General features: G+C 39.4%; 1 protein-coding gene across 12 annotated transcripts in view; it reads right to left on the bottom strand.

The window, feature by feature from the left end:
• DAAM2 (dishevelled associated activator of morphogenesis 2) overlaps positions 1-26,026 on the bottom strand; it is a 203,572-nt gene that overhangs the window by 59,122 nt on the left and 118,424 nt on the right. For all 12 annotated transcript variants that reach the window (XM_072035714.1, XM_027454027.3, XM_072035715.1 and 9 more), the window contains 3 exons: positions 15,612-15,686; positions 9,177-9,271; positions 1,955-2,288 (listed from right to left, as the gene is read on the bottom strand). In XM_072035714.1, coding sequence (XP_071891815.1) covers positions 1,955-2,288; positions 9,177-9,271; positions 15,612-15,686 — 504 coding nt within the window. The remainder of the gene's footprint in view (positions 1-1,954; positions 2,289-9,176; positions 9,272-15,611; positions 15,687-26,026) is intronic.

The following is a 26,026-nucleotide window of genomic DNA, read 5'->3' as shown; positions in this document are numbered from 1 at the left end:
AAATCTGAGAGTCTGAGATTATTCTCCTCTTGGTTATTTTGTCCTTAATTAGGCCATTGTCTTATAGAACTACATCTAGCTGTCCCTTTACAGTTCCCATTTTCTTTTCTTTTTTTTTTTTTTTTAACTTCTCACATTAGGATCAGTCTTCAATAATGAACATAGAGCCAAAGGAATTCGCTCCTACTCTGCACATTCCAAATATATTTCTCCCATTCCTGAAGTTTAGTTCTTTTTTTAATTACTTTTCACAGAAAAAAATATATATTAAAAAAAATATCTCATTTTCCTGTCCTGCCAGATCCCCAGTTGTGGGAGATAATTTTCAACATAACAGTGATTAGGTGTGGCCAGTTAAAGTTAACCTAAAGTGGCAAGCTCTAAGCTGTTTGGACACTTCAATATACCGATTGGTACTGCTAATTGCTCAAGATACAGGAAATACCTCCCTAAAGAGTTTGATTTAAAATCTGAAGGAGCTCTTCTGGTATTTGCAAAGTCTAGTTTACAAAGCTTACATTCAGGACTAGGATGAAGAAAAAACAGGCTTTCACTAGCTTGTCTACAACTTCATTGTACATTATGTCTTTGAAGTTTAAAGAAAGGCATAGGATAAGCAGTCAGTTCATCCTTTCCTTAAGTTGGCCTCCTATAGGTTCAATGAGTTACAATGGATGCTGCTTTCTTGATAATAACCTGCAAGATGATTCTGAGGTACAGGTGTGGGACAACGAAGCCACACACTTGAATGAAAAGAGGCAAAAAGATACAGCACTCTCTTAACTCACAAATCCTAGAGTATCAGAAAACCTTCCACTAAAATCTAAGGAAGACCATGACCACATTTGTTCAATCAGTGTTCTGAATATCGCCACTGTCCCTCTATTAGAAGAAAATGACTGAAGGCAAATGGAGGAGGTCTTTGGATGAATGCTTACCTCCTCAAAATTAGGAGAAAAACTGTTAAAACTCAAGCTATCACTGAGTGTAGTGGAAAAAAGCATTCCAGCTTCAAGATACAATTGTTTGTAAACAATTTTGTAAACTCCTGCTAAATCAGGTATGTTCAGTCTTAATGACAAACATTGGCAGCTACTGTTCTTGAGCACAGATTGTTCTCCATTTACTTTTACATTTGCGAGCTCATTGTACCCCGAAATCTACCAAAAGGTACTGTGGTAGAAGGTAATGGCTGACACAGACCAGGATCCAGGGCCTATTGGTCGAACACCACCCTTACCATTTGACCTAAGAAAGAGTAGCAAATGGGTGAGGCTACCCCAAAGTTTAGGAACTAAAGGTTCATACACAGCAACAGATTCTTTTGCATCTTTTTGTAAAGGTGCTCAGTTCACTAGGAAGAGGAACAGCCAGCAGTATCCACAATAAAAGCCTGTCAATAATATAGTGACCTACCAAGGTTTCTGAGATTCAGGAAGTTTCCCTTCTATTCTGTGAATAGGAGATATATGAGGCAGCATTTGATAGGTGGTGATGATTTGTAACTGATTGTTAAGTGATGATTTAAATGCTCCAATGTTCATTATTTAATCCACTGTTGCCATTATTTAATTTACACCTCTTGTGTTACTAAACAAACTTAAAATCAGGACAGAGGCTCCTGGAATTCTGTGTCTTCAGCTTCCAGGAAAAAATAAATCATTAGCACCCCAATGACATCAGGTTATAGTATGAACAGATTAACAGCTTTCATTTAACTTAGCAACTCCCCATTCTAACGTAAAATACAGGAAATTATAAATCAGCATTAATGACAAGCAATCAGGTCTTGAGAAAAAAATAATAAAAAAAAAGATAATCTATTTGAAGTGTTTTTCCTAAAACACAATGAGAAATATTGCCTTTTGACTGCTTAGCAATATTGCAATATGTGCACTGTAAAAATCACTCCTTGGCAGAGATGGCTATTCCTGTCCAAGCATCCTCCCCATACCTGGAATCTTGTCCTTTCTGCAGCATAGACTTGATAGTGAAGCATGGCTTGCAAGACTTTCTTGTGACCATCTGGTACCAAGCAGACAGCCCCTAGGATCTCTAGCACAGCAATCTTGGTCTTGATGTTCTCAGTCCGTAAGCTTTGGGAGATGATGTTGATACTCTCTGGATGAGCCAGGACATGAGCCCGTCCTTGGGAGTTGTTCATCAGTGCCTTGATACACCCTATAACGGATGTGTGTATACGGCTCTCTGAGGTCTCATAGTCCATGCTCTTCAGGAAGTTCAGCAAACAGCTCAGGCCATCCAGCTCAATGAACCTGGTCACAAACCTGAAAAAGCAGGTAGGGAAAATAACAAAAACAATACAAAGGTAATTTATTTATTCAAAAGATACTCAACCCTGTGATCCCAGCATCTGCAAAAGCTGGCTAGCTTAAAGATCACAGGGTAATTCCCAGGTATTCAAGGGGAAAAAAAGAAAAAAAAAAAAGAGAGAGAGAGAGAAAGACAGAAAAAAAAAAAAAGCACAGTTCCACTGTAACTATCAGCTGTACTGACCCAAGTCCAGACTCCACACTCTGATCCCATTACATATGCAAAGAAACATAATATATGTAAGAGGCACATGTTTTCTGAAGTCTCTTACAATAGCCTTGGCTGCATTGGTGTTTTTTTGTTGTTATTTGCTTGCTTTTGGTTTGAGGAGCTATATTAAGGATGCAGTAGGGCCTCTGTCAACCTGTAGTAGCAATATGTATTGTAATAACACCATAAATTACGGAAATATAGAATTATTCAATTACCTAATGTCAAATGACTAAGCCTACACTGGAAGAAGTGTATTTAGACTACTGAGATCACTGGAGTTCTTTTTCTACCATATTCTAGTATAAAATTTGCCTTTCTTCAGATTAAGATCATGGAAACAGTATGGAAATAATACAGAGGAAATTCAAACTAGACCATACAGACAGCCTGCTAGACAAGTCAACAGAAACTGATGGGGTTATACAAATCTGTTCAAACTAATAATTCTAGCAATGTTTCATTTTGAGCTTCCTGAATTAAAAATGGGGATGCAAAGATATGAAATGGGCTGCAAATCATTTCTCAGGATAGCTCTGTTTACCTCCTGCCTCCTCTAGCAGGTCATTCAGGTAGATGCAGGTTTTTTTAGAATGCCTGAATACAAACCCATGTGAATTAAATTTGAATCTACCAAAATGTAATCAAGAACAATATGACCATGACCATGTCCTAAACAGCATAATATAGATGGTTATCTCAAAGAAATGAAAAGATTGTTAACAATTGTCACATGTATAACAAATTAAGAAGACCTAAGTATTCTTATGCCTGTATTATTAAGTCTGTATCTTGGAGCTTTTACCCAGCCCCTCTTTCTCCCTGTTGGATATTCCCTAACGTGCTGTCTTTCTCTTATCAATTAATAAGTGAGATGCTGTTCCTAATATCCATCAGGTGGGAAATTTCATATGGAAAGACTCCCAACATTTCAGTGATCTCTGTTAATGTCTCTGCACCGGCAAGACAAACCTTAGACATATATCTCCTGGATAATATGGACTTGACACATGTGGTTACACCTCACACCACACAGGAATTTTCAGGGCCTACCTGAAAGCTATGCTCATTATGCTGATGGATTTGCCAACTTTCAGCTTATTTGGGCCAGCAATTTGACCAGAAACATGGCAAAGCCTGGTGCTTTCAACAAAGCTTCAGTCTGAGGTTTGGATTTTGTTCAAAACTGAATTTCAAAGTGAATATCAGAATAAGGGCAAGCACACACAGGAACACATGCACACCAAAAATGAAAACAAGGTTTAGTTGAACCCTTCTAAGATGGCCTGCCAAGTTTCACACAGGTCTGACTGCACATTCTTTGGATGCATCATCTTGTGTACCCTAACAAATCACAGGAGGATAAGCCCCTCTGCCTCTAGGCTAGATAGCGGGATCACACATTGTGCAACAGGAATTTAGTAAGTCACTTCAAGCAGTTTGTTACTTAAACTGGTTATAGAAAGATTAAAAGTTAGCTCACTTTCTGTAATGCTGCTAGAATGCAAAGAAAAACTGGAATAAGCACATTCATGGCTAAAGGAGTTGCTAAGGATTTCCTGGGAACCCAAATAAGAACGACCTCGATTTGTTATCAAACAATGCAAAGCCGATGCCTTTAGAACATTTCTTTAAACCTGGGACTAAAAAGCTGTGTGGATCTTTGCCTGTACTATGGGAGGACTAGTTTAAATTCTCCTTGCTCCTCTTTACCTCCAAGGTTCAGCTCTGTGAATCCACCCTACACCTTAGCTATTCCTTCTAAATCCCTTTGTGCACACACACACAAAGGAAAAAATAAAAATAAAAAAATAATGCACATGTTTCACTGTTCTCCTCAGTTCATGGCTGCAGGAAGGCATAAGATGGATACCTTTCTCAAGGCATGGAGCTCTATCGGCATCCTTAAGAAGCAGCTGAACAAAGGGTCCCTAAAACCTACTTTCAGATGGAACACCTGCTCTTATGACAAACATACAAGATACTACAACCTTTATGCATCTTGGCCTGCTCTTATGAACAGATGAAAAAAATGTGAAATGCACAAAAATCACATTGTACCAATTAAGTACAATCCCTTACTAAATTCGTTGGCAGAGCAATTTTTTCTAGGACTGTCTGGATGAGGTCATTCCAAAAAGAAGGCATGCGCAGGAAAGTGGTGTGTGTCACGGACTTTGATTAATGACATAATTTAAAACAATGTTGGGATTTTCCTGTGCTCTTCCTAGTCCAAAGAGCAAACAGTAAGCTGCATTACTCAATAGGAAGCAAAATCAAGTACCTTCCCATTTCAGCTGACATCAGAAGCAGGAATCTAATGATGATTTTCACCTTCCTTCCAAAACACTTAGTCCCCTATTCTCCGGAAAAGACAGAAATCATGCAGGAGGGAGATAAAAGGAGAAATGGTGATAGTTATTTCTGGACAAACAGTCTCAGTATTAGGACCTGCTTGATGTGACCAGGGAAGTATGTGTGTAAATGTCTGTACAAAAAAGAAAAAGAAGTGGGAGTTCAGCTGACAAGCTGAGCACCATAATCTTCATGCTGTTTGATGTTTGTGTATCTGTATGCCTGTAAACACAGATGTGTGTGTATGCACTCACATGTGCAAAGGCAAACCCAATTTATGCAAATAAACAACCTTCTTCCCCACTATATATGCATGCCATAACTAACTGCCATCTTATAAGCCTTGTGTGCTGCAAAGTAAGGTTTTGTTCTAGACTGAAAGGTGTAAAGTTAAGCGTATTTGCCAATGCATTCTGGCTAACATACTTAAAAACTCAAGTGTAAATAAAGTAGGGTGTGTTTTAATAGGTGCTAAACAAGCATATTAAAGCCTAACCTCACCTCAGACTCTCACTTGACCAGTTTAGCACACATTAAAAGGCACAGCACCTTTTAGTCTTTCAAGTTTTAGAGAGTGTTGATCAGAACATGTTAGCTAGCTCTAATAACAAACCCTTCATCCAAATACAGATGAAGCCTAAGAGGTAATGACCCACTGATGGATTCCAAGTGCCGTGGGGGAAAACTTCCCTGTGAGGCTTGATCCAGTGCAGGAAAGACAGAAAGATCATATGCTGTGGGTGTGCAGAAGGCAGGATGTTCCCACCCAGCTAACAGCCAAGGTTGCACTTCCCTAAAGAATCAGGGGACACACATAATCCTGACAACCACTGGACTGCTGAAAAATTCATCAAAATGGGTTTTGCTTGCTAGAAACATAAATGTTCATCTCCAGTATGAACTGGAATGCAACATGACTAAATCAAGCAAAAATAACAAGAGGTAAATCTGAGTTGAACAGAAGGAGAAAAGCAGACAGAAAAGGGAGTTAGTGCTGATGATTCAGACTAAAGGAGGTATTCTTTTGTGAGTCCAAAAAGTTATTTTTTTCCAGACCTTTGTAAGTTTTTACTTCTGCTGCACTTCTGAACCTCCATTTTTGGGCATTAAAAAAAAAGGGGGGGAGGAAAAAAAAGCTCTTCTCTCCTGCTTCTGTCCAACAGTTTGTCATCACACTTGTTTATAGTCATAAGTTCTTAGAAACCTAAAAGAAAATCTGTTTCCTTACAAGATGCAGATGTGGGGGTTTTGTTCTCTAAGGCTAGGGTTGTTCTTGCATGCTGGGACATAACCTGGCTTTATTATTTCAGGGCAGCTCCTAAATACCAGAACAAAATGGATTTTCTCAGAGTGAGCCAACTAGCTGCCCAAGGATGCTTCTGCCACCTTTTCTCTAAGGGGAAAAGGAACTTGAGTTTAGGAAGATCTGCTTCAGTTTTTGTTGGGGTTAGAACTACTAGACTGGAATACAGGCACAGATTAGTGCCATTACTCTGTGTTTAACACTAGAAGAGATGCAGTTCTACAGTAAAATGAAACCTAGAGCCACACATGCTTTTTTATTATTTTGGGTCCTCTAGATTGGAGAATTCAAGCAGAGGACCCTGTTGGTGAACTGTCAGAGATCCTCTGTACCCTACCCACCATCAACGGATTCCAGACAATCTATCCTGTGTGAATTTAGGTCTCTATTTTCTTCAGAGCTCTGATCAACAGAAGTGGCACGGAAAACAGGATTAGATGTCCAAATTCAACTAGAAAGACTAGTATTTTGAAGGCTGGGGTATAGTACTGCTTATGAGAGGGATTTGATGGAGCTGAGGGCCTCTCTACTGCAACCTTTCCATCAAGAAGAAATTGGCTTGTTGATCAGGCATTGGCACGCAGCCCATTTGGCAGCTAACGAATTGAGTCGCTGGAAATTAGTTGAGACATAGGACTTAACTCAAAATTTGGCTTGGCTTAACTATTTTTAAAAAAAAGCCCCATAACCATCGCCAGCGATTTAGAAGAGAACACTTTATAGGGCAGCTCATAGATGCTTGTACTGAAGCTTGTTAGGGTTATTATAAACAGATGAAGCAACAGCCTGTTGTCAAGGGGACCCAGCAGAAGCAATATAGGTCTGGTCTGGAAAACCTTGCAAGATTTTGAGCAAAAGACATTTCTTTCTCTTCTCTTTTGCCTTGCTCTCAGAAAGGAGGCTGAGCTATCCTACTCAAAATGTCAGAGTACAACTACCAAATGGTGGCCACCAAAGTACTTCAGCTAGACAGAACAGAGATGCCTGGCTGCTCTGGATATGCTCAATGATATGAGAAAGCTATCACTTTCAGAGGAAACATCACACCAGTTCCAAATTAATGTAACAGAGTTGCTACATAATGTCTCAGTGGTACAGGTCTTTGGTTAAAAATCCCTGTAAATTTGGAGCGTGACTGTTGTCTTTAGCTTCCATTTTATCATTAAGTCAAGCTGCCTTTTACCATTTTCAATAGTGATAGGATCAAACTGTCACTTGTTCTCTTGGACTCTTTCTCAGCACAGGCTACTGTTTCTCCAGTTCCATGTTAAAAGCAGTTACTGTACCCACATGACTAAAATTACCAAAGCCTGATGAATCCCTATGCTTCAGAATCTGTCTGTGCTCTTTTACAGCCCAGTAAAATAGGAGGTAAACCACCAAGGTTTAAGGTGATGTGCTCAACCTTGCACTTGCTGTGAGCTGAGAAGCTCCATGCAGTCAATGCTAGAAGCTCTGCTGATAATGAAGTAACTTAGCTAAGAGACTGCATTTACATATGTGAGCCCAAAGAAAAGATGTTGCCCCCTGCAATATAGCTGCAGCTACAAATCTCCCACCACAAAGGGCTACAACACCCGAGGTGTGATTGCAACTGAATCTCAGCACAAGTTCCATAGTGCTGGAGACTTCCTCCTACCTTTTGTCTTCCTTATTCACTTATCTCTTAGTAATCACTCAGTATCTTGTCATTCACGCGTGAAGAAAGAGACCATAATGATGGCCTCTCTGTATTTGCTTGCTGGCTGCAGAGAGGCAATGTTCTAGCACTTTAAATTCCTAGAGCTCCCTCAGTCTCCTTCACATCTAGCTTTGTACAACAGAGGAGCAGGCTCAACTGCATGAAGCAAGGATGCTTGTCAGGGAGGACTCCTTCTCCAAGTGCTTTCTTAAAGGGCTTTTCTTTTGTTCCCGCCCAGAAGAAACATTAAACATCATGGAAAGAAGAGATGCACATAATCAGCACTTATCTCTGCAAGGACTCATAAAAATATTTTCACTTCACAGAATCACAGAATTTCTAGGTTGGAAGAGACCTCAAGATCATCGAGTCCAACACTCAGTCTAACTACAGTGCAAATTCTCTTGTGATTATTTTCTGTGGTCTACTCTTCTTTTTATTTATTTGTTTTGTTTACTTTTTTTTTTTTTAATTTTTAAATTCCAGAAGATCTGTGTGATTGTACATTGCTGAAGGCCTCTGAAACTATGACTTCAGCATAGTGTGGATGTAAGCACATTTGGTTTATTTTGGGCTTAATACAAAGACATTCAGAAACTTTTTGTTCAAGTTTCTGAATACTTCCCCAAATTGTATCAACTGAATATTTCCCCAAATTGTATCAACTATGGTTATTGCTTCAGCACAATGTCCTTCTAAGTGTTAAATGCAAAAGATTTCTATGCTAGTTAGTTTGCAATTGCTCAGAGCATTGTTCCCAGAAAAACAAAGATGACCTTACCTTCAAACACACTGTACACAACAAAGACTCGTAACATTTCTGCATGCCACGGTTACACACAGAGCAGGAAGAATGCCAAACCAGGTAAAGTCAGATAGCTGCTTTGTGCCAAAAAAGTTCACATTACTAATGATAGGAAGCTTGAATTCAAAATTCATAGTAGAGGCTGAGATCTTGCCCATCATGAGTTAAATCACATAGGATGTTCAGGGGTCTATGAAGTCTGTAAGTTTGATCTTCACAGTCCTTACCTGTTTGCACAGATCTGCCATATGTTTTTCAGAACAGAATTTGTCTTTTATTTTCCTGAAGCTATATGCTTCAGCATTACTGTGCCCTTCCAGCTAGACAGGTTCAGAACAGGAACTGTAGGGCTCTCTGTGGATTGTATGAACTATCAGAGAACGCTTGTGTGAGGTGAGACAAAGAGGTTTCTGTCCTTGCCACTCCTTCTTGTGCCCCATCTGACCATTGGGAGGCAGTGAATTGTGATGAAAGATGAACAACATTACCTCATGGGCTGAGTCCGCAGAGCTGTCTTCAAGTCTTCAACTATTTTATTTTTCATTTCTGTTTCTTCTTCATCGAAAGCATACAGCGTCTGCATCTGTTCAGAAAAGGAGATGACAATCAGAAAAGCCCGAGCTGCCTGGAAGCTAAGAGACAGGCCAGGAATTATGAAAAACAACTATCCTATCAACCCACGGAGAGGTGCCTGCCGACCTCTCACCAGGAAAGCAGTGCCTCAGCTACAAAACTCAATCCAGATGAGGCTGCTTATGTGGACTGGCAGCAGCATAGAGCCTTGCCACACTGCCTAAAACTAGGGATCTCACATTACCCCCAAAAAATCATACTTGCCAGGATGCCCTCAGAAAACTACCTAATTTAGAACAGTGATCCACTGTGGTGATCTATGGATATATGAGGCAAAGTTTGTAGACTGACTTATTAGACTGACTTGGCTGGAGGGATTTGGAGTTAAAAAAAAAAAAAAAAAAAAAATATATATATATATATATATATACACACTATATATATATATAAAAAAAAGAAAAAGAAGAAAAAGAAAAGACAACAGACTTCTGTGTCAGGTTTCAAAGCAGAAAAGCTTTTTCTTCAGTTGACTAGACAGCCTACAAGTACCCTGAATTATAGTTTGTGTACCCAAAAGTTTGACTTCCTTTATCCTTTTTTTTCAACCTGGTTTAAGATATTAATTTTCTCTATGCACTTTGTCCTTGCTAATTGGAAACATTTACTACAAAAAGCGAGAGCATCATAAAATCCTTGTCCCTGTGTTTTAACATGTAAACTGAAGCATGCAGAAAATAGAGCCTATATTTTCATGTTTCTTCCTATTGGGAGCTACCTCTGTCATTTTTCTCCCTGGTATGCAGCTTGCAGGAATTGAAGATTCTGTGGGTCACGGTAAATTAGGGTGAGAGGTGATGAGGGAAATACACACAAAATACAAGGTTCTGAAAATCAGACAAAGCCATTAAGAAAAAAGCGGTATAGCAGGAAATCAGGGCTTCAGATCTACACTTAGCACCACCAGAACCTTGCGATATGAAGCAAGACTCTTCAGCACCCACCCATGTACCATTCGGGCTCACAACTTCAATGAGCGGCTTCATAAACAGTCAAGACACAATGCTGGAAATTCGAAGCCTATAGTAATGTCTTCTTAGCCTCTTTAATTGTACAACAGAGATGATAAAAGCTTTTCTTATTGGAAGGAGTTCTGGGGGATATCGCTCAGTGGGATCTGGAAAGCAGTTCTGAACCGCCTCCCAAATGAATACCCCAATTAAACCAGTGTTATCTATCAAGGGTCAGATATTATACCTCTCTGTGGTGGAATCTGAGTACCTAAAATTATGGCCCACTACTGTGAAATATAGAAGTCTTTATTTAAGTATTTAGCATGCTGAAAAGGAAACCTTCCTCTCACTGGAACTTCCTTTAACTCTCCCACCCTCCCACCCCACCACCTCACTTCCCTTGGAAATGCTCCCATGTTGCTTGCTTTTGCAAACCCCGTGGTGCCAACACATGTCAGATCCTGAGGGTGGTCATTTGGCTACGGGCCGTTGCTGTCTTATGCTGACCAGCTGGCATAAGAAGATGTGTTTAACTCTAGGGGTCCTCTCTCTGATCCTCGCTAAAGTCAAATTCACTCAGTAACAGAGCGAGCTATTTCCTGCCCTAATGGAATGACAGAGCGCTACTGATGGAAAATGAGCTGATGATGCTTTATCTTTTGCCAGCATCCCCCGACAGCCAGAAACATAAATTGAAATGCTTAAGCCAAGCCATATATGATTCCCCTCTTTGAAAAATAAACAGAAATCCTGAACAGGCATTATAGAATCTCAATGGCAGAATCCTGGGGTGTGATTTGGGGTTTGATTTGTATTTTCTTGGGTGACGGCCCATCTGGTCACCTTTCCCTTGGCCCATAAATGCTTCTTTGAAAGGCTCCCACTCCTACAACAGCTTAATTTCTGCTCTGAGCCATTGTGGGGGGGAAGCGAATGGATGGCAGGAAGGTGCTCAACAGTATTTCGTTGAGAGTGAAAAAGGCCCACTTCCAAATGAAACAAATACAAATAATCCTGCCTTTACAACTGAGGGCGATTATAGAAAACCCCTTTTCTAAAGCTGCAGGCAGCCAAGAGCCCTTCATTTCTCACCCCTGTGCATGGCCAGGAACTCAAATCCTCATGCCCTCTCTAAAGACAGCCTCGTCGGTCATGCATTTACATTATGAAATAACTTTCTCGGCAAGAGTTATAGAAAACACAACTGTCCCTGGGAGACAGAGGGGAGGGAACTGTCGTTATTTGAGGCTGGATTTCATTAATGTGGCTGGCTGATGCACTGCTTCCCTGAACTACAAACCGTACTCTAGGACTAACATCTGCTGGGCTGAGGATGCAGCTAGCTACTGTCAGTTAACCAAAACTGTTTCACCCAAGGAATAGCAAGCAAAACAGTGCCAGGTCCTCATCTGGTCCCTAAAAGGCAGTATACATATGAATCTGTTTCATAAGCATATTTTGCATATTTTAAATTTTCCAGATTAAGGGCATCACCCAGGAAAGCATGACATCTAGCTATCTGATTTGCCAAGTCAAAAAAAAAAAAGTATATGTGAAAAAATCATTCACACAGAACTGTACGTGTAAAACTTCAGGTAGTCCAAGAAATTGCTTTTGAAAATCTTAGTTTTATTCAAAGCATCAAGTAAATTCTCACACCTTATTCTAATAGCTAATCATTCCCCTAAACTACCGGGAAAGCAAATAGACCACCATAATGACAGCACATTAGGAAAGAGGCACCAATAATAATAATAAATATATCAACTAACCGCAGAAAGGAACTATATGATTGACCTAGTTTCATGCTGATCTCACACAAATGAAAAGAAAAATGAAGCAAACAGAGTAAGTAGTGAAAAAGCAACCTAGATATTCCAACTTATCACTATAGACCAAGTTCTTTCTTTAGGTCTTACCTAAATCATAACTATTATCACTACTGAAATAATTTCCAAACAAATAGAAGTGAAATTAAAGTTTAATAATAAATTATTGTATTGCATGCCTCTTATGACATATCTGGACAACACTATTTTAAAACATTTCTTTAAAGAAAAGAGGTCAGTTGAAATTCAAGGTGCACCACATCTCTAGCTATATTGAGGCCAAACTAAGAGAGCAAACTACAAATCATAAACTATGAATAAGCTACAAATAGATGTATTACAAAAACAAACAAACAAAAAAATCTTTCAGGCAAATAATTTCGAAGTAACACAGATGTCACCTAACCCAGAAGAGAAGAGTTACCGTCCTCTTGCTAAATTCTGGTGAATGGGCATCCACCCATCTCATACTCTCATCTGAGCAATCTCTCCAGAAAAACACTGTTCACATTAAAATCTCTCTCTGGAAATGCAGGTACAGCCAAGCTCATCAACGCACTGCTGTGCTGTCAGAACTTTTCCTTTCCAGTAAAATGAAGGCTGTGTTTATTTGTGCTGCCAAGCAGGTAGTATCATGGAGTAATGGGGGCGAGGAGCACAGGGAAGTTTCTTGTGATATAAACAGGGCAGCTGCTGCATTTTTAAGAAAAGTTCTGTCTGTTGATAAATCAGCAGAAGATAGCAATGACCTTGATAATGGAAACGATCTCTGACTGTGGGCCTGCAACCTGCCTGCAGTCACCAGCCTTATTGACATCATGATGTCAACATCAGCATGTTGACATTAGAGGACTGGGCAAATTTGGAGGCTCCTCTTTCTAACTTAGATATCATTAGCAACCATGTCTTTCTCTTAGGGGTGGGTCTAGAAGACATTCTACCAAGGATCTTCTTGAGACTTTCCTCCCAGTCCTGAAGGATGGGACATTCCCCTCCACAGGAATTGTGTACTACGAATTAGTAAAGAGATCCGGTTTTACTGTTATACACTCTCATGAGAATTAGGATTAAAAACTACTAACATTTTAAAAGTCACGGTAACAGAAACAATTGTGGGAACAGACTTGTGCCTAAAATGCATGGCTTTTTGAACTACTGTGAAAGTGCTTCCCAACATAGTGGTCTAAGGTTACAAGTAGGGAATGTCAAACATGTCAGGAATCACCACATTGCTCTCAAGCATAATCTATGAGGGACAGATATGATTGGTAACGCTGCAGCAGATCTTCTGAGAAAATGATCCCTGAGTGCAGGGGCCTTGGCCTCCTGAAATCCACAAAAAGATACCTAATGATATCCATGGGATGCCATTTTCATTTTATCAGCGGGTAGGAAGAACTATTTTGCCAAGCTAGTATTTAGAACAGAACCTCATATTTAAAGAAAATTATATCAAAAAAGACGTGAAAGCTGCATGTAAAATGATTCTTATGTACTTACTTCACAGAAGATGCAAAGATTAAATTTTATTTTTAAAAAACTTTTTATTTTTTAAAGCATTTTAAACTAACACTTCTGTGATCATTGCTACCATTTCAACTCTAATACTTCTTGCCATATTTCTAATTAAAATACAGCAATACCTGATAGTGCCCAGGAGACGCAAACTGAAATAGACTAGACAGTGTCAGGAAGCAACATGAAACATGCTTTTCTTTCACCACTTCTTAGCCAACTGTATTTGGATGAAGTTAAAAAAAATTACAAAAAAAAACCCCTCCATCACTAAATTTAGGACTGAAATTATAAGGGACCCAAAATAACCATTTGGAAGTTCAGAATCTCAGAGGTCTAAATAATAATGAAGAGAACATGTCTTTTAAAGCGTGTTGGAGCTGGTTCTCAGCTCTGTTACTCCAGTTTTCCGCTGATACGATTCCAGTGAAATCAAGTCAACTAAGTTTCACCTGCCTAAAACTGAAGCAATTAAGTGGAAAATCAGATGCAGGGGTTTAACCCCACTGTATCTTCTTAATACTTCAAATATAAGAGTAAATTACGAGGCTTGAAGCCAAGTAAAAGGTTATCAGTCATTCAATGCTGAGCCATGCAAACAATGTTACCAGGGCTAGTGTTTATTGGTGCTCTTAAAATGTGTTTAAAATTAGAAACATGGGCCAAAATATAGTCTCATTCCATGGAAGTGCTCCAGTTTTGCAACAGTGACATACATATACTGTCTCCAGATTTACATCAAGATCATTTAAAGACTAGTCCAAAAGCCACTGAAATCAATGGAAAAAACTCAGTAGATTCAAAAGGCCTTGGATCAAATCCTACCAGAAGTATTTGGCTCAGTGACTTTGCAAGGTTTCATACCTATTTTTTCCTTAATAGCCCTTGTAGAGTGAATTTGTTCAATCAGGAAATCAAAGCACAATGCCATGCCAGCACAAAATCTCAACCTCTTTTTTTTCAAAACCAGCCTATAGTCTTTCTGTTCCATTACTCTGCCGCCAAAAAATCTGGCGTGAAGGAAGGTGATCATTTTGGTTATTCATGACTCAGAGTAGAAAGCAGCTTTTATTTTATCCTATTACAATGGGTTATAGTGGCTTGTAAAGTCTTCTTTTTTTTTTTTTTTTACTGAGCAAGACATATTTCACTACAAGAAATATATCAGTATTGACATATAAAGTATCCATTAAGGCATTTTTTTTTATGAAATTATTTTATGCCTCATAACCATGACGGAAAAGGTGCAGAGAAGCCTTCAGAAATCAAACATAAAAGTGTAAGCAAACAAGCAAAGTGTGCTACCTTGGATGCTAGGAAATGAATTCTATCCACCACCGCACACATGCAAAAAAAAAAAAAAAAAAGCTGAGTAGACACTGCACATAAATAACTGGAGGCAAAAATTGACTATAAAATTAGTAACAAGATCAAATTCCAAAATGTAAGGTCTACCATGTCACAGGAGATCAGTGAATACTATGTGCAGGTGTTCTACTTGTGCTGGTGGCCAGATCTACAGCATGCTTCAGAGGAAGGCACACCTTCCTCAGCTATTGAACAAGGACAGTTAAAGACAGTTTACCACAAATAACCTGCCTTGTATCTGATGTCTGAGGTGTTACAGACTTACGTTTCTCTGTTTACCTGCTTTTATATAAGCGGCTATTACCTTATGTGAAGAACTACTTTTTATTTATTTTTTTTTACTAAACTATTAATCCCAGTGTTATTTTTTAGATTAGGTAGAAATACATTTAAAACCCTCTATCATTGAAGTAAAAACTGGAAAATGCCTGGTGTTATCTAGTCTTTTCTTCTGCTAAAGCAGGGCCCTTTCTTAAGACATATGTTATTCTTTCAAAAGTCCTGTTTCAAACAAGTCATGCACTTGGACTAACATCCTTCTTTTGGGTTTTCTTCCTAAAAAAAAAAAAAACAAAAACAGATCTCTATGATAGGAAACCTTCCCTGCTGTGCAGAAGAGGTAACTTACTGCTGCCATGGAATTGATGCGGTCAATGTAGTAGTCTGGCCAGCTGGTGGCAAGCTTATTGGGATCTTCTTGTTCCTGAAACAAAAAGTTAAATAAGGTTACACAAGAAGTCTTTGTAGGATGAAGTGCCACTGTAGAACCACCTGGGATTTTTCACTGCACTGTTCTTTACTGTAGTATCTCCTCCCCACGTTCTTATATAAACACCACAAGCCTATGTCCATTATTACAAACATTTCTGAAAGTGTAATACTAGCACTGTCACCTTGGTGTGTCAGAGAAAAAAAGACTTCCCTTCAGCTAAGATTATTAAACAAAGAATTACAAAGTTTGTTGGAGACATGATTATCTTTGGCATCTAAGTGGCAAACCTTAACCCCTTAAACATACTGACAACATTTCTAAGTAGAAGGATAGCACATTTATAGATAACAGGTTTACATTTTGTAGCTGTATACTGACATATCTTTGAAATTATTCTGCCTCACTGCTGCTGAAATGATGGTAGGATTCACCAATAAAGGCATTTAACATCTGCTATGGAGGAAAAAAAAAAAAAAGAGTTAAGAAATCTAAAATGAAACCAAAGGGCTGCCTCATTTTGACTTGAAAAATAACAAAAGTTATTTAAAACCTCAAAACACCTGAAGGAACATCCCTTCAATTACAGTAGGAATTAAGAACAGAATCACCTTTCTCAAACGAAGCAATAGGTTTTGCTGTTTTTCCCTTATTCCCATTCCTGACCATTGTCAGAGCAATCTGATAAACCCAAATCCATAACAAATGACGCATTACAGAAATCACAGAATCATAGAATATCCTGAGTTGGAAGGAACCCACAAAGATCATAAGGTCCAACACAGGGATCCACACAATATCACCCAAAAATTAAACCCTATGTCTGAGAGCATTGTCCTGAGAGTGTTCTTGAATTCCAGCATGCTTTCTGCTGTGACCACATTCCTGGGGAGACTGTTTCAGTACCCAACCACCCTCCCAGTGAAGAACCTTTTCCTAAGATTCATCCTGACCCTCCTCTGTGACAGCTCCATGCCATTCCCTTGGGTCCTGTCACTGTCCCAGAGAGCAGAGCTGAGCACCTGCCCCTCCGCTCCCCTCGTGAGGGAGCTGCAGGCCACCATGAGCCCTCCCCTCAGCCTGCTCTGCTCTTGGCTGAACAAACCAAGGGACCTCAGCCACTCCTGATGTGTCTTCCCCTCTAGAACCTTCATCATCTTTGTATCCCTCCTTTGGACACTCCCTAATAGTTCTATGTCCTTCTTATATTGTGGCATCCAAAACTGCACACAGTACTCAAGGTGGGGCCACACCAGTGCAGAACAGAAGAGACTGTACATACATCCAGGATTACTCTGTCCCAGGTGCAGAATCCAGCTCTTGCTCTTGTTCAACTTCATGTGGTTGGTGATTGCCCAACCCTCTAATTTGCCAAGATCGCTCTGCAAGGCATTTCTGCACCTGAGGGATTCAACAGCTCCTCGCAATTTAGCATCATCCACAAACTTAGTATACCTTTGAAGTCCTGCATCCCAGTCATTTATGAAAACATTAAAGAGAACAAGTCCTAAAACAGAGCCCTGCAGAACTCCACTAGTGACTGGCCACCAGCCTGATGTAACCCCATTTACTATAACCCTATAAGGCTGACCCATCAGGCAAATATTCATCCATCACATCACATCACGTTTTTGTTTAGCTGTGTGCTGGACATTTTGTCCAGAAGGATACTGTGAGACACAGTATCGAAAGCTTTACTGAAATCCAAAAAGATTACATCAATTGGCTTCCCTTGGTTAACTAGATGGGTGACCTTGTCACAAAAGGTTATTAACTTCATTAAACAGGACCTTCCCCTCATGAGCTCGTGATGGCTGTGACCAATGACTGCATTGTCTTTTACATGTTTTTCAATAACTCCCAAAGTAATCTCCTCCATAATTTTACCAGGCACTGAATTTAAATCAACAGGCCTGTAATTACACGGGTCTTCCTTCTTTCCCTTCTTGAAAATTGGAACAACATTTGCCAGCTTCCAGTCAACTAGGACCTCTCCAGATTCCCAAAACTGTTGAAAAATTGAGAGAGAGATCACGATAGCATCTGACAGGTCTTTCAGTACCCTGGATTAAATTCAATCAGGCCCCATATGCAACCAGCTGGAGCAGCAAATCCTGCACAAGTTTGGGATTGGTGGGAGTTTATCATTACCACAGTCATGGTCCTCCAACTCAGGGCTCTGGGGGATCCAGAGTCCATTACTGGTGTTGAAGACAGAGGTGAAGAAAGTATTAAACGTCTCTACTTTGTCTATGTCCTTATTTGTGAGGTGACCATCCTCATCAAGTAATGAACCAATGTTATCTCGAGTCCTCCTTTTACTCTTAACATATTTAAAAAAAACAAAAAAACTTTACATTGTTCCCCACAATACTAGCCAGCTTCAACTCTAATGCAGTTTGGGGTGCATGAATTTTCTTCCTACAATGGATAATAGCATCTTTGTAGTACTCCCATGTTGCCTGACCACACTTCCAGTGGCCACACCATTTCTTTTTCCACATTTTCTTTTTCTAATCTCTAGAAGAAGATCCCTGCTCAGCCAAGCTGACCTTCTGCCTCACCTGGTTGATTTCCAGCATTTTGGAATTGCCTGTTGCTGTGCTCTTAAGAGGTGGTACTTAAAAAGTGACCAGCACTGATGAACCCCAATACCTTCAAAAGCAGTTTTCCAGGGGTCCTTACTAACTAGTTCCCTGAGCAGCCTGAAGTCTGCTCTCCCCATATCCAGGGTTGAAGTTTTGGTGCCAGTTTTCCTCCTGTCACCAAAGATTTTAAACTTGACTACTTCATGGTCATTGTGACCAAGACAGCCACCAATTGCCACTTCACCCATGAGACTCTCTGTTTACAAGTAACAAACCTAGGAGGGCACCTTTCCTAGTAAGCTCCCTTCGTACCTGCATCAAGATGTTATCATCAAGGTGTTTTAGGAATCTCCTCCTGCTTGTATCACCTGTGAAGTATGCCCAGTTAACGTCTGGCAAGCTAATGTCACCCATGAGGACAAGGGCAGCTGATCTAGAGGTATCTCAGTCCCTTAAAGAGTAAGTCATTGGTGTTGTCATCCTGGCAGGGTGGCCTATAGTAGACTCCCACAACAATATCCACTTTATTTGCTTGTCCTTTAACCCTTATCCAGAGGGTCTCAACCATGTCATTGCCAGCTGCAAGCTTGTTACAGAAATACGCAACTCCCTCCCAGTAGATAGTTAGAATCACCGCTCCATGTGTTATTGATACACTGCCTTTCAGTGCCTGATTTCCCTGTAGCATACATGGTGGCAGTAACACACCTGACAATCGTTTTGCACTCAGCAGACTATAACCGCCCATGCAAAACTCAAAATAGGACCTTGATGATGGAAAAATAAATCAAAGCTTGCAATTGGTAAATACACCATAATTTTTAGAAGATAATCTTATCAACCACAAAGAGAACAATTGAAATGGGGATCTAATCTAGACGTAGTGAAGTAAAAGTCATTCTGTAGGGAACCAGGTTAAGCCACCAATAGGAAGTGCAAGGCCTGCTCATATGCCCTTCTGAAGTTTTCTCTCTGCATAGAATTATAAAAGTGCAAATAACAGCTGTAATTTTTGAAGAGTATAAGCAACAAGAAGATAGGAACAGGAATCCCAGTCATCGTCCCTGGGGGTGTTCAAGGAAAGGTTGGACCTGGTGCTTAGGGACATGGGTTAGTGGGTGACATTGGTAGTAGGGTGATGGTTGGACCAGATGATCTTGAAGGTCTTTTCCAACCTTATTGATTCTGTGATTGTTGAAATAGGGAATACGTACATTCCTTATACTCCTTGTGCCTTCATTCCAAGCTCCAATGAACAAATACAAATTAAGGACTTGCTGAATCCATCCTTTAAGTCTGAAAATAAGCTACAATACTTTTCTCCCTGGAATTTTTTAATGGGGAAAAAATATTAAATCCAGAATGCCACAACTAATTTTTCTAAATATCTAGTATAGACATGTGACCTCAAGAACATCAGGAAAGATACACAAAAATATTCAGAATCCTGGATGCTCTCCTACCAACACCCAAACCATTAGAAATTTCACAAACAGAACTACAGATGAGAATACTCTGATCCCCTAAATTTTATCTGTATATTTGGATAGATTGGCAAATGAAATAAGGTCCTTGGTGAATCCTGCTTTTGACCATTCTCCGTCCACTACAAATTGGTGTGAACTTTTAGCCCATAAGGATGGTATAATTTTTGGTTTTAGTTAGAACTAGGATAAAATTGGTTTCAGTGGAACACAGCAAGTGTAAGATTTTTTTATTATTTTTTTTTCTTATTTGAAGCTCAGACTGAAGCTGTATATTGGTGAGGTTAAAAATTTTGATCAGATAATCCTCTTTGCAGTCCTTGCTTTCTAAAGTTGTTTTGGTCCAGAAGCAGATCCTACATAGCAAACAGAAAAGCCTATCTAACTTTAGTGACCCCCTCATACTGTCTGTTCAGACCACAATTTTACAGATGTCAGTGTGTTTTGTTTCACTGGAATAAATGTGATTATATATTTAAAACTGGTACTCTATTTCCATTATGAAGCACCACAAAACTACTTATACTTTCACTGGACATACAGATTTTCATCCAGTCCCCTTAAGACATCAGGTGTCACAGTGTTATTTATAAGTCACCTGGGCAGCATTTTCACAAAAGGCACCAGTTCACACCTGTAGCATTAGGGCCATTGGAGAAAATTTCATTGCCCAAATTATGATGAGTGCTGTCGATGGTAAGAAATTGTTGTACCATGTCTCCTCACAGAGAAGGCAAGATAAACCAAAAATGCACAGCAATTCTTTTTTTTATTATTATTATTTTATTTTATTTTTGTGTATATTTGATGTATTTTCAGGGAGGAAGAAGTAGGGAATGGGGGGGAGGTGTGCAATGACAGAGTGGTGTTTATTGTGTTTGGTATTTTTTTTGTATTCCTTAATGTCTTCAGGATTTTGATCCTCCGACAAAACCTCAGAAACTTCAGACATCTTGATGATGATGGCATAACCCTTCCTTGCTCCAGGAGATTCAGAAAAAAAGAAGGAAAAAAAAAAAAAAAAGAGGTCCCAACATACAAAGCCACATAGGCATCAAAAGCTGGAAACAATAACCCATCTGTGTAAGGGAAAACATCAGCTGAAGGAATCTATTAAAGCAAAGCCTTCTTTTAGCTCCTTGAATAATGTAAATATTACATTAAAAAACAGACGTCAGCTTGTGGACTTTATAAGGGGCCATATCATTCTTCACTGGAGTAACAACTATGTAACTGCTGTGAAAACAGGATCCTGATACGATACAAGCCTGTAATATAGCCAAGGTATTATACAGGCTTTGACACTAATTTGGACAGGCTCCATCCCTTGGTGGAAAGTGGAACTTTTGACTTCATCCAAAATAGGATTTAATGGAGTAGGGCAAGGATTTGGACCATCTGAACCAATCAAAATGAAACAAAATACAACAAAGTATTGTCTGCACAGCTAAGCTTATCCTGAAAATCTTTTTGAGAATCCTGGGAGTCTGGATGCATCGGGCAAGCCATTCTCTAGAGAGCAGAAACCTTTGGTGACTGCCATTTCAGAACAAGCACTTGCAATACAAAGACTGCCATCATAACAGACATAATCTAGAAGTACCAAACACAAGAACTGCAGAAGCCATGTGAAAATGCCAAATATTTTGTATTAGTGGATCATGAAAACGAAAGGCACTGCATATATGATGACTGCTTCTTCCAAGATGTTTTGAGTCTTTTAAGAAACAACAGAGGAAAAGTCTGGACAAAACTGCCTGCACTGATGCTCTTCTGGGGCAAGCACTGGGTTTCAGTTTCCAGTGAAGATGCATTGGTATCTCACACTGCACCAAAAGGACCCCAAACAATGTCAAGCAGTCCTCTAGAGCATTTCCTGAAAATCTGACCATGTGCAGGCATTAAGAAATATATCCATAAAATCAGAAGCAGTACAAGGCTTCCTTCCTGCAGATGGAGGAAAGGAGAGAGTGACATGACGATTAAAACTCATCCAGGAAATCACTAGCAGAGTTAGGAACCAGCACTGATCTGACATTGAATCCAGAGTTCTCCTGTTTCCACCATATAGATTGTTTTTATGCAATGTTGACAAATCCCAGCTCCATGGGACCAGTGGGTGCTTGGCATCCCTGGGTGTCCAACCATTGCATGGACTTTGCTACTACCTGTACACACAATCCTGTGGGAAATTGCCAGGGCTGAGGATTCATGAAGCTTTCTAACATACAAACTGAAATAGCACTTCCTCCTGGAACTGTTGCATCAAGACATACACTACATATAATGGATGTCACGTGATAATCATGGGTTATGATTATTATAGGGATGATATCTATTCACTGGAAACATGACTTTCTCCTCAAAACCATCTGCAAGCAGCTGACCTTACTGTTTTGCACTGTTGAGAACAAAACAGGAAAAAGCCATGTATCTGGTGCTGAAAAATGGAAGTTTAAAACCTGTTGCTGGCAAGGAACCATGATACTATCACTGAGTTCCTCTCTACATCAGTGAAAACAGCATGCAAGCACAGATGAAGAATATGAAATGAGGCTACTGTAATAAAAATTCCTGTTCCAGCTTGTATACTATATTCTGTCCAGAGACTGTACGCCTAAATTTATACTTGGGTCACAAAGAATTGAATTTGCCTGCAGAACTCACATTAAGGTTAATGCAGTTCTTCCTCTCAGCAGCCTGCATGCACCATTCTAGCACCTCATAGAACTGAGAAACAGGTTATGTGGTGTAAAGAGTAGAGTAGAGTAGAGTAGAGTAGAGTAGAGTAGAGTAGAGTAGAGTAGAGTAGAGTAGAGTAGAGTAGAGTAGAGTAGAGTAGAGTAGTTGGAAAGGACCTATAAAGACCATGGGGTCAGCATCATCACATACAGTTCAGAAGATATAAATCATATAAATCAATATAAGAAACTATAATATTTTAAGAAAAAATGAAATATGTTATTTGTTTGTCATAATGAGTATGTCCCTTTAGCTTTTTTCTTTTTCTTTTCTTTTTTTTACATAATTCTTATTAAAAGGCAATGGAAATTAGGATCTTGATTATGAATAAGTGGGGATTTTGCAGTGATTTTTTTTTTTAACTCCAGTTCATTGAAACTTCTAATGTTCTAACGTGACTTACATCAACTGATGTGAAAGCTTTGCCGTAGAAAAATTCTCTGCTTCTGGATGAAGCCCTCCCACACTCTCTAGAACAACAGCTTAGCTGGTAAAATGTTTATTTGAGATGTGCAGGATTCAGACTCATGTTCATGTTCTGCGTCTTTCAAAGTGAAGTACATGAACCTTGCTCTCCACATGAATATTCTGGCCACTATAAACTAGGTTGGGTATTTGATTGTTTTGGGGGTGGAGAATGGCTATCACTTGTGTTTCATTTCCCAAAAGTGCTACTCTGCTCCCTTCAGATACTTTTTAAAATGACTCAACTTATTGCAACATCTGCTATTAATGCTGAATACAATACAATCCTGTAACACCTTGCACTCTACACTGTCAAAGGTCTTTAAAGAAATTCATGCATTAGGTTTTTCAGTCTCCCTTTCAGTGAGATCAGCAGAAAGAGGGAAAATGGGATGCAGACAACTACAGAGTTCGCAGTCACACAGGAAATCTGTAGCACAGCCAAGAATCAATCGACACTGAAGTTGTACATCCTGCACTCTCATCCAAATCACCATTCTCCCTTTTTTCCATGACTGACTTACTGCCTTTTCTTGAAGTTCACTTTAAGGAGAAGTACAGCTTTCAAAGAAACATTTACCTGTTCATTAACACACTGTTCATCCATTAACATCTGTCTCAGTTCAGAGCAGCCAAAGTTGCATAAATAAAAAGCACTTTCATTAAAAGACAAAAAATGTGTTTGATCTGCTGTGGGACGAAATACTAATTCAGAAGTGGAGCTAAAATACATCCAAGCTTTTCAGACAGTTTACGCGTCCAAAAAACCAGCCATGTCCCAGGAGATGCTAATTTTGAAACAGGGCAGACCATAGGACCGAGCCATTCAGTAGACAGATGTGGTCACTGCTCCATTTCTCAGACGCCATGACTAGCGTTTACACAAATATTCTCAGGGTTTGGGGGAAGGAGGGAGCTATACCCAAGTACTTTAAGTACAATTTATCCAGAGTGAGAAAAACAAACATTACTTCTCTCCCTGGAATTAAGTTATTGATGTGCAGATAATAATCCTTCTGCCACAAAAGCAGTCTACTGTATAACTTATTAAAATGGAATACTCATTAATTACCAGCTGGAGCAAGTAACTGAGTTCTAATGGCCTCTTATAAAGGTCAGGTATAGCCATACATGCTTCCAGTTCACTGGATTATGACACAGGAATATTCTACCTAACAGAGCGTAAACAGAGCGTAGGATTTTTTTTTATTATTTTTTTTCTCTCTCTTTTTTTTTTTTCCTTTTTTTTTTCCTTTATTTAGCCTGATCTTTGCCCTGCTGCCAGCAACTTGACTGGCCTGACAATGACCTCTGGTGCTGGTTACTAACTAGTCTTTCAAGGGAAGAATCAAAGTCTTCATATTATTATTCATATTAGAAAATGCCTTATACTGCCAAACCAATTGTGGAACTCACTGCCACAAAATATAATAGAATCTAAAAGCACAGAAGAGAAAAAGGGATACAGTTTTTGAAGAATGAAGATTCCTTCTTATAAATCTTTTCATAATACTGAAAGAAGTTTCAATGCTGCTCAAGTTCACCAGTCTTTAAAAATTAAAATGGACTATCAATCATTTGTGAAAGATGGTTTGCCCTACCACAGGCTGAACATTTTCCAATAAAGTTACAACCATGCTTTTTTTGAACTGCTTATACCATCCATCACCATTTTTGCTTCCCAAACACTCAGACACAGCAGAGGTTCTACACTGTACACACATAATGTGCTACTTCCAACTTCATCTAAACTCAGAACCACTTCAAAATAATTAATTCTAATTAGTAGCAGCCTAATAAAGACCATGTTTTTATTTTTTATATTCAAGAAAACATTCCAGATCCTGTTCATAGATACACAGATACATAGTTTCTTACTGAAAATGGACTGGATTGCCCTAACCGACAGGGGGAAATGTTGCCGGTGCACTTTAATGAGCTGAAGATAAGGGCTATTTTTTTTTTTTTTCTGAAACTGAGAGAGATCAGAAATCTCAACCACTGATTTCAGTAAACTGAATAATTGGAGTATTTAAAACAAAATTAAGTTTTACAATAACCATGCCTGGCACAAGACATCTGTAGATTACTGGACAGAAACCCATTTTAAGGAACTTTAAATGATAGCAAGATTGCACAGTACATTTTAACTTTTAAGAATGTCCTTATGTTTAATTCTCTTTCCTCTTCTATTTGTATTTTTTTTTTATCATCCTCATCAATGCAGATATGTAAAATTGCTGCCAGGGCTGACTACATCAACTCCCCCTTGTTATTTATAGATCACTCAAGTGTGCTTGTCCCTGGGCAAACACATTTAACACTACTGTAGGATGTGGATCCCCCATTAACAGGCACTGATTTATGCATATAGTGCAGTGACCAAGAGGAGAGGTTCTGCCTGTATTTACAGATCTACTGAAATTACAGCTGATGCCGCACTGAATTATGCAACTCCTTACACCCTCAGGATAAAGCTTACTTGCCAAATTGAAGCCTACCGGTATTACACATTGCTCCCCTGTGAAAGTTTCACCTTTCTCATGGACACTGTTCTCCCATTGAACATATTCTCCTGACTATTTTGCTGCTGACAATCATTCTTTCCTATTAACTGAACTCCGTATTCATGTTTAAAACCTCTTATTGCTCTACTTTCCACCAGCCCCAATCAACTGATATTTTGCAGTTGGTAGGTGGATAGCTTAAATAATGAGCTGCCAAATTAAGTAATTCATGACTTCTCTGCAAATTCAATGAAGGAGCTCTTAGGAGACAACTTTCCCTTGCATCATTTCATCTTCTTTTGGATGTGAAGAGAAATGCCCACTGTGAAGCACCCCACTATTTAGAAGTCAATTCAGGTTCATTCTACACAGATGGTCTTCAAGAGAAGGCAAAACACATCTCTCATGACACAGCCTGCTCTTCAGTGTGACCTGGGACTGAGATTGTCCTCCTGGAGTACAGCTCTGTCCCTGCAAACCTGTGGTGAGCTTGAGATCAGGGTCAAGATCCTGTGGTGATTCCTGTGGCAGGTGAAGCCAACAACCTG

Source organism: Anas platyrhynchos, chromosome 3 (genome assembly GCF_047663525.1).
Source record: "Anas platyrhynchos isolate ZD024472 breed Pekin duck chromosome 3, IASCAAS_PekinDuck_T2T, whole genome shotgun sequence".
NCBI classification, from domain to species: Eukaryota; Metazoa; Chordata; class Aves; order Anseriformes; family Anatidae; genus Anas; species Anas platyrhynchos.
This window is presented reverse-complemented; position numbering and strand designations above follow the sequence as displayed.